The sequence below is a fragment of the Centroberyx affinis genome, unplaced genomic scaffold, assembly GCF_046629955.1.
Source record: "Centroberyx affinis isolate AG114_WGS23_722 - 3 ecotype Tasmania unplaced genomic scaffold, CSIRO-AGI_Caff_v1 ptg007445l_1, whole genome shotgun sequence".
NCBI lineage: Eukaryota > Metazoa > Chordata > Actinopteri > Beryciformes > Berycidae > Centroberyx > Centroberyx affinis.
Genome location: NW_027283758.1, coordinates 1 through 10000, shown reverse-complemented (window position 1 = coordinate 10000; position 10000 = coordinate 1). Strand labels below are relative to the sequence as shown.

Genomic DNA, 10000 nt, shown 5'->3' with positions numbered 1-10000 from the left:
GACGGCATCTCCATGGCGACCACGGTGGTGCAGGTGGTGGTGGCGGGCGCCGGGGGCGACGGGCCGCAGCGGGACCCGGCCGCCGCCTTGTCCCTGGAAGTGGGAGAGAAGAGCAGCAACGTGATCCGACGCTCGCACCTGGCGTACACCGTGAGTGAAGAGAGAGAGAGAAGCTGAGAGACTGTAGGGGTTTCACTAGGTCCTTGTTGAGAGACTGTAGGGGTTTCACTAGGTCCTTGTTGAGAGACTGTAGGGGTTTCACGAGGTCCTTGTTGAGAAACTGTAGGGGTTTCACGAGGTCCTTGTTGAGAGACTGTAGGGGTTTCACTAGGTCCTTGCTGAGAGACTGTAGGGGTTTCACTAGGTCCTTGTTGAGAAACTGTAGGGGTTTCACGAGGTCCTTGTTGAGAAACTGTAGGGGTTTCACTAGGTCCTTGTTGAGAGACTGTAGGGGTTTCACTAGGTCCTTGTTGAGCTGCCATGACTGAGATGAAGGTGATAACTAGGGATGGCCGATCTGCTTATCTCACAATATGATTCAATACGCGATATGGGGTTCATGATTCAATACAACCACAATACGATGTAATAAATAAAAGTTCAGTGACAACAAAGTATCAATGACAACAATCCAAGCCACAAATCTTTCTAGCGATGGCATTGGCTTGTTAGAATGTAAACAATTTAAAAATGTCATTACAAAGTGTTACTACAGCAGAATAACATGGAGCTGATATCACCATTCATTTTTCTGACCCACGATACATATTGTCACATTTTTACTTTGTGATATATTGAATTTTGATATAATAATAGTAATAATATAATCATAATAATAAACTTTATTTGTATAGCACCTTTCATACAAGAAATGCAGCTCAAAGTGCTTTACAACAAAGAAATTACATGCACAAGTGCTTCACATAAAACTTGATAATAATAGTGAAAATAAAGATAAAGATGAGAATAGAATACACAGAATGCATCTTCACATGAAAATAAACATAGAATGAGCATAAAAACGGATAGAATGCCATAATTAATGTAAAATAAGATGGAGAATAAAACCCACTTGATAATAATAGTAAAAAATAAGATAAAAATGAGGAATGCATAACACAAGATGGAAAATAAAACCCACTGAATAATAATGTACATAGAATGCATAAAATCAAGTAAAAATCAAGTAAAATACAACATTTTAAAAGAAGTGCAGCAAGTGCGAAAAGTGACAATAATATTATTTGGAGGGAGAGCTTGTGAAACTGTGATGGTCAAGCGTCTCATTAGTGATTACTACAGCAGAATAACATGGAGCTGATATCACCATTCATTTTTCTGACCCACTATAGGTATTGTCACATTTTTGCATTGTGATATATTGAATTTCGAAATATCGTCCCATCCTTATTACAGTAATAACCTTTATAGTAACTTACTGCTCCTGCTGCCGCTAGTTTTCACTGCCTTTGCAATGGAAGATTGCTTTTTTCCATTTCACATTTCTCTACAACTGGGAAAGAGACGTGCAGTACTGAGAACAAAGATTTATTAGTCAAATAAATGCTTTGTTATTATATGTAAAACAATTTGCCTAAAAGTCTATATACTGTGGTATGGAAAGGTTTGGGCAGCCCTGGACAAAAGGTTTTGTTGAATTTCCAAGTGAAAGAATTCAACACAACCTCTGCAGGGAATAAACTTGAATATGATTTAATATTTCAGTATATTTGAATGCAGTTACTCTTTATTTGCTGAATTTAACAGATGGAAAAGTATCACATTATTGTTATTATCACAACTACCACTGTATACAGTACTAATACAGGATAGATACAGGATAAATGCATAAGGGGGGACTGCCACAGTGCATAGTGGATTGAACCGTTTTGTTTTGTCTCTTACAGGACACCGTCTCCCCGGATGAGCAGATTCGGATCCAGCTGGTGTCTGTGCCGATGTACGGCATCCTGACCCGGAGCCAGTCCCAGCAGGAGCACCAGGAGCTGAGGGAGTACTCCTCCTTCACCATGGAGGACATCAACAAGCACAGGATCAGGTAGAGTGATCAGCCTGGAGGTTCTCTGACCAACAGTTACTGGTTTGTGGAGGAAAATGGCCTCAAGTAAACTTTTCAGATCCGAACCAAAGGGAACCCAGGAAGGTTCCTTGAGGAATACCATCAGGGTTCATGAACCCTGCTGTATTTTCACTAGGGTTAGACTTATGTATTGGGCTAAAATTGGCCTTTTAATTCGAAATCAGATCAGCAAGTCAGTGTTACTCCCACACCACACCTAATGAAATGTGTTTTAAATATTATTATTATCTTTATATCAAACAGCTGACTGGAGAAATCATTCCATAATGGTCTGGGAGTGTTTTACTCAACAGTCTGTAAATCCTGCAATGAAACCGGCCTAACTTACCGTAAAAAAACTCTGTTAAGTGTTGTTTGAGAGGCTTTTATACCCTGACAAGAAGAAAATCCTTGGGTAAACACTGAATACTTTATAATTTTTTGGAGGCATAAAAATGTTAACATTTTAAGAATGACTATCGGCATAAAATCTGCAGCTTAAATCCAAAAATATTGTAATACAAATAGTGTTGGCCTTCAAAAACCCATACTGGTCTAACCCTAATTTCCATGAGCCCACACTCTGTAAACTGTAGGTTCATGGGGGTCCGTCGAAGATCCAAAGGGAGTCAGTAAGCACCTTAGGGTTCCTCAGTAGAAAAAATTCTGAGAGTTCTGTGAAGAAACCCATTTGTTGGGTGTCAAATAAAAAAAATAAAAAAGCTTTACTTACTTTATGGCCCTTTTTTCAAGGGAATGTCTGGTGTTGACCCCACTCTGTAAAAGATAAAAGGGCTTTGAGGAACCTTCAGGGGTTTTTTCAGATTGCAATCGTACTCAGGATCATTTCCTCAGATTGCAGTCTGAGTCGTCCGGGATCATTTTCTCCTCAGCATTAGAGCGGGGGAGGAGGAGGAGGAGGAGGAGGAAGGAGGAGGAAGGAGGAGGAGGAGGAGGTGCTAACGACTTGTAGAGAAACACAGATTCCTTCCATCCAACATTTCTTCCGACGAGGCGAGCGCTCTGCAAACATTAGCGTTGCAGGATCTAATAAGAAAACAAATCAATTACCAGGAAATAACTCAGTAGCCTCTCCCCATGCCGCTCAGTGACTCAGCCTGCCGGCATAAGCATCGCCAATTAGCATCGCTCTGATATCACCTGCAAGACATGCGCCGGCCCCCCTGCGAGAGGCGCCCAGATGAAATATAAATATTAACATGCTAACTGCTTCATTTCCATAACGCGGGGCCTTGATGAGCGGCGGCGCGGGGCCGATCTCCGGGGGCCATCTTCAAACCGCCCGCATTAGCTTTGTCTCTGCGGCGTTGCACTCGTAAAAAAAAAAACAAGAGAACCGCCAATTGTTTTATGAGAATTAAATGGGATTAGAGGAGATTATGCCGGTATGGATTTCAATTTTATTAGAGCTTTGCAGAGATTAGCGCCGTGTTGTTGTGGGACGGCTAATGAAAAGCTTTTCAGAAGTCCAATTTATCAATTCAAAAACATATATTCATTAATAGAGACATTATTGTATCAAGCAAGAGAGACAAAGATAGAAAGATAGATAGAGACAGACAGACAGACAGACAGACAGACAGACAGATAGATAGATAAATAGATAGATAGATAGATAGAGAGACAGAGATAGATAGAGACAGACAGACAGACAGACAGACAGACAGACAGATAGATAGATAGATAGATAGACGCACAGACAGATACATAGATAGATAGATAGATAGATAGATAGATAGACAGACAGATAGAGAGAGACAGACAGATAGATAGATAGACAGACAGATAGAGAGAGACAGACAGACAGATAGATAGATAGATAGACAGACAGATAGAGAGAGACAGACAGACAGATAGGTAGATAGATAGACAGACAGACAGACAGATAGATAGATAGATAGATAGATAGATAGACAGACAGACAGATAGAGAGAGACAGACAGACAGATAGATAGATAGATAGACAGACAGACAGATAGAGAGAGACAGACAGACAGATAGATAGATAGATAGACAGACAGACAGACAGACAGACAGACAGACAGATAGATAGATAGATAGACAGACAGACAGACAGACAGACAGATAGATAGATAGATAGATAGATAGACAGACAGACAGACAGATAGATAGATAGATAGATAGATGGATAGATGGATGATAGAGAGTAAATGTAACCTCTGTCTCCTCTTCCTGCTTCCTGTCCTCAGGTACATCACTTCCTTTGAGACGGGCAGCCAGCCGGTCACAGACATCTTCCACTTTGTTGTTTACGACGGCGACAACAATCGCCTTGACAACCAGATGTGCACCATCACCATCACCTCCACGCCCCGCCAGCCGCCCGCCGTCACTGTCCGCAGCGGCATCAAGGTACACACACACACACACACACACACACACACACATACGCACACATACGCACACACACATACGCACACACACACATACGCACACACACACACGCACACACAATTGCATAAACACACACAAGCACAAGAAATCCACATTCTAATGATATACTCTACATTTACATATCAATGGATGGTACAGAAACACACACACACACACACAAGCACATAAACACACACATACTTAAACACCACACACATGCAGGTAAACACACATACAAACACACACACACACACATACATGCACACACACACATACACAAAATACATTGTCCCAGATTCTAATGTTAAGCATTCATTTACATTTCTAAGGATGGCACAGGAACATGCACACACACACACACACACACACACACACACACATAAAACACCACACACATGCACATAAACACACACACAGAAAAAAACATTGTCCTGCATTTTAATGTTATGCATTTACATTTCTGTGGGTGGTACAGAAACAAACACACATGCACACACACACGGACACACACACACACATTTTCCACATCCTGTTGTTATGCATTTACATTTGTACAGTAGGTATATAGACACACACACACACACACACACACAACACTACACACCCTTATTTCCCAGCTCCCATGCTCCTGACAGCCTGGCATCCTGAAGTCGCCTGTTGCGTTGAGTGTTTTTGGCAAACTGCTGTTTTCAGAGAGAGAGTCATTAACGAGACGGATGAAGCAACGACAAGCAACATGGCCGCCGCCCGGCTCCCAGCAGTCCCACTGTCACACACACACTGTCCCCCAGTTAGCATGGGACCAACACTGTCGATAGCACCTGGAGGAGGAGGGGGTGGGGGGGGGGGGGGCTGTGATGGGACTGTGGCAGGCTTAATGAATGCTAAACCCCTTTGTTTATTAATCCTGCATCAGTACTGCAGACTTTCCTGTCTTTCTTGAGTGTTTTACTGCAGAAACTAATTAGTCTCGGTCCTTAAATAGTCTTGGAACCTAGCTACTGAAACTCAAAACTCAAGAGTCTCTCCGTCAGTTAGCTTTCCTTTTGCCTGCAGACGAACGAACGAAAGGAAAACAAAACTCAAATTCTCCAAGCGGGTCCGTTCACCAGAATGCAGCACAAAGCGGGACGTCTGCATCTGTACCTGTTCGATTTGATTTGGGAAACAGAAAAGTGTGTGATAAAATGAAAAGGCAATCTTGAGAGCGCAAAACAGAATGTATTGTGCTGTATTGTTTTTAATATCTTCCTGCCCAGGGACTGCAGATGTAAATTAGTTATATAGCTAACTCTGGCCCAACGGTTGTGTTGTGCATGGCCCCTGTTAAATAAACTAATAAACTAAACTAAACTAAACCTCCGGCAGCGCTGAACAATTCTCCTGTTGCTGTTTCACCCAAACACATCGTTCCTATCTCTTAGATTTGAAGTTAAATTGATTTCTTGTCACTGCAAACCCTTAGGATTTGGAATCAAGTATCTTTCTCTTCTTAGATTCACAGCTGTGGCTAAAAAACTAAACAGTAGTCTTCAAAATTTAATTAAAGGCCTATCTGTCTATTAGATTTCATAGCAATCCATCCATAAGTCTTTTGGATCTCCTGCTGACAGACAAGCTAACTAACAGGAGTGAAAACAACCTGCTCAGTGGACGTAAAAAACATTTGATGTGTATTTGACCCCAGAGGATAGATAGCAGAATCAGAATTAGTTTTACTGGCTAATTAAGTCGGCACATACAAGGTGTTCGCCTCGTTGGGTTTCTCCCACAGGTCACATGAATATGAAACAATACAAAACATAAACATCAAATTTACAAGCAGAAATTTAGGGAATAGGTATCTTTCTGAGGTCGTATATAAAGGAAGTACTACACAAATAAGACAGTACATAAAGAGCATAAGTAGTGTACATAAAAAAATGAACATAGTAATTTAAGAAACGGGTTCTTTATGTCCATGTTTCTCTGTTGGAACCTGACTGATTACACTAATAGGAAGCTGTGGAATCAGCTTAGAATAGAAAAAAGAAGAATAAACAGACAAACATACAGATCTGGAGAGTATTGCTCTTGGTTCCAGAGTATAAATAGATATAATATACTGTATAGTATCTATACAGCCAAAACAGAGTTGAGGATACAGGGACTGGCTGTAGGATAGTAGGTGCAGAAAGTGTTACTTAGCTAGAAAAGCAAAGCAAAGCCACGTGACTGCTGTTTTGAATTTAGTTTTTTAGACTTGAAATATATCAGCATGTCAGGTGAAGGGGATCAATAAAATGCTATCTGATCTGATCTGATCTGATCTGATCTTATCTTATCTTATCTTATCTTATCTTATCTTATCTTATCTTATCTTATCTGATGTTATCTTATCTTATCTGATCTGATCTGATCTGATCTGATCTGATCTGATCTTATCTTATCTTATCTTATCTTATCTTATCTTATCTTATCTTATCTTATCTTATCTTATCTTATCTTATCTTATCTGATCTGATCTGATCTGATCTGATCTGATCTTAAACTGTCCACCTTGACTTTTCTAGACCTACTTCCTATACAAACCAGTGTTATTAGATTCTCTAAATCAGGCAAGGAAATAATAATTGTAACTCTCTTTATCCCCTTCAGTTTTCCATTGGCCTTTCTAGTGTGAAAACACTTATTTCCATCGTGACCTCGGTGGTAAACAAAAGAATAACTTGACGTACAATACAAAACACAATCAAAAGATCATAGGATGTACATGAAACAAACTATATTGTCTTAATAAAGGCCACTTCACTCCACTCAGGCAATGTTTTTGGTTCCTTTTTCATCTCAGCTTTGGTAGGACAGAATGCTATCGGTTTCTGGAGTTATAGCATTCATAATTCACACTTTTTATTGACATGCTCTGCCTATTGAGCTGTGGTACTACAGTCAATCAATAGGAATAGACACTATGCATAAGGCTGCAGTAAAAGTAACTACTAGATTAAAAAGAATTATTGAAACAGGGGAAAAAATCCAATCCCTGCCTCGCTGGTTGACTTTAGTTTATGGATCCAGAAGCCCAGACAGGACCTGTACAGGACCTTAATGACTTACTTCAGTGTTTGTTTGTTTGTTTGTTTGTTTGTTTGTTTTTACCTGCGCGTCTAGGTGCAGGAAGGCGGCCGGGTCCAGCTGTCAACCAATCACATCATCGTGTCGGATCTGGACACGCCCAAGAAGGACCTGCTGGTTTGGCTGGTCAGTCCTCCAAAGTACGGCTTCATCGAGAACACCAAGAGAGGTGAGAGAGGTGCTGAGTGTGTCTGTGTGTGTGTGTGTGTGTGAGAGAGAGAGAGAGAGAGAGAGAGAGAAAGAGAGAGAGAGAGTTTTAGACCTGTGGAGTGAGGGTATTTTTGTGAAGTCAGGTCATTTTGGTCGGTCCTTACTTTTTTAATTTAGAGTTATGATTCGGGCATGTAGTGGTTAGATATTAGGAGTTAGGGCTTAGGGGTTAGGAGTTAGGGGTTTTGGGTTTAGGGGTTAGGAGTTAGGAGCTAAGGCTTAGGAGTTAGGGGTTTGGGGTTAGGAGTTAGGGCGTTGGGGTTACGAGCTAGGGTTTAGGGGTTAGGAGTTAGATGCTAGGGGTAAGGAGTTAGGGTTTAGGGCTTAGGAGTTAGGGGTTAGGAGTTAGATGCTAGGGGTTAGGAGTTAGGTCTTAGGAGTTAGATGCTAGGGGTAAGGAGTTAGGGTTAAGGAGTTAGGGGTTAGGGGTTAGATGCTATGGGTTAGGAGTTAGGTCTTAGGAGTTAGGTCTTAGGAGTTAGGTCTTAGGAGTTAGGTCTTAGGAGTTAGATGCTAGGGCTCAGGAGTTAGGGGTTAGGAGTTGGATGTTAGGAGTTAAGAGTTAGGGGTTAGGAGTTATCAGTGGAAAGTTATCAGTGGAAAAACAGGCCATAAAAAGTGTTAAAATACCTTCAATACAGTTTTTACATCTTATTTTTTCCACCATGCAATGACAGTTTCCTCTCTGATGTCTTCTTTTCTCTTGTCCCATTTGTAGTTTCAGAACATTCATTTATTTTCATAGGGTTTACCAGCTTTGTTTCTTCATTTTGTTTTTTTAAACTGGTCTTAAAATGCAATTACAGGCAGCATTAAATAGTTCTTAAAGCCTAAACTGTGGCTTTCTGAAACCTGCAGATACCATGGTAGAGTCTAATTAGTCTAATTAGTATAATTTCAAATATTACTTGTAAATCCCAGAGGCAAGCGGGGCAAAACTTCTTCTGTACTGTGTGTGTCTGAATATACAAAGCGCTACCTGTGTGTATATACACTTTACACCTGCGTTACTCAGCATAACTCATTACTTTCACATATCTATTTCTGTCACACACACACACACACACACACACACACACACACACACACACACACACTCAATGCAGGTCCAATTCCCTGTGGAGTCACTGCCATCTGTCACAGCTTGATTGTGTTGTGGATGGCACTGCCAGATAGCCGGCTACAGATGGAGCCATTGAACAAGTCCACTTTTTTTTTTTTTTTTTTTCTTACTGCATGCCTGCTCAACCACCGCTGCACTCCTCCTGCATCCCCAAGAGGAACTGTTTGGAGGAATGACAGAGACGGGATGAGATGAAACTTAAACGATCCCGTGGGGAAATGTATCGTCGCAGGAGCTGAATCCAAGTCAACAAATCAAACAAATCACACAGCAGGATGTAGACAGAGACGGAAACAAGCAGAGAACACAGGAGAGGTAGAGGAGGTGAAGAGGAAAAGCTGCAGCATCTTCAGCTCGGTACCAAGAGTTTTACAGATTAGACGAAGAGGTTTGGCGCTGCCTGATTCATAAAACACAAATGTGCATCATTAACTATCCACATTTCACATGGGGAACATAATGTTACCCTATAAAAAGGAGCTTCCTCCACAGTATGCACACTACCAGTCAAAAGTTTGCACACACACATTTTTCTTTATGTTTACTAGGGAATTATGCAGCAACCAAAAAAGTGTTAAACAAATCAAAACTATCTTTAGATTCTTTAAAGCAGCCGCCCTTTGCCTTGATGGAAAGGCAAAAGGCTTTGGAAAGAAATTCATACATAGGATCAACGTTACTGTTTATATTTGTCTAAGAAACTCATTTCAAGCATTTAAGCAGAAGCCTTTAGATCAAAATGTCTTTAAGAGAATGAAAAACACAGAACATTCAGTCAGGTGGGTCCAGACTTCTGACTGGTAGTGTAGATGTGAGCAGGTCAGGAGCATCAGGTGTTGTGTCTCTTTCCAGAAGGAAACGTTTGGCAACTAGCTAGATGAGAGACGTTAAGTTTGTTTTCAATATTCATATCATCACAAGTTTTTCTTGTTGTAAATTTTTAGGAACTTTAAAATTGTTTAAAGGAAAGTGATTTTGTTAAAAAAAAAAAGATCGGAAGTCGGTAACACTTTACAATAAGGGTCACTGAGTTAAGGGTTAGGGTTAGTTAATGCTTA

The 10000-nt window shown here is 40.8% G+C and overlaps 1 protein-coding gene across 1 annotated transcript in view; it reads left to right on the top strand.

Moving 5' to 3' along the window:
* Positions 1-7778, top strand: part of LOC139639601 (extracellular matrix organizing protein FRAS1-like) — a gene marked incomplete at both ends in the record, with an annotated part of 9418 nt that extends 1640 nt beyond the window's left edge. The window contains 4 exons of the mRNA XM_071513734.1: positions 1-150; positions 1908-2059; positions 4312-4474; positions 7646-7778. The exon at positions 1-150 is cut by the window's left edge and continues 98 nt beyond it. Of these exons, the coding sequence (XP_071369835.1) occupies positions 1-150; positions 1908-2059; positions 4312-4474; positions 7646-7778 (598 nt within the window). The remainder of the gene's footprint in view (positions 151-1907; positions 2060-4311; positions 4475-7645) is intronic.
* Between the last annotated feature and the right edge of the window lie 2222 nt (positions 7779-10000).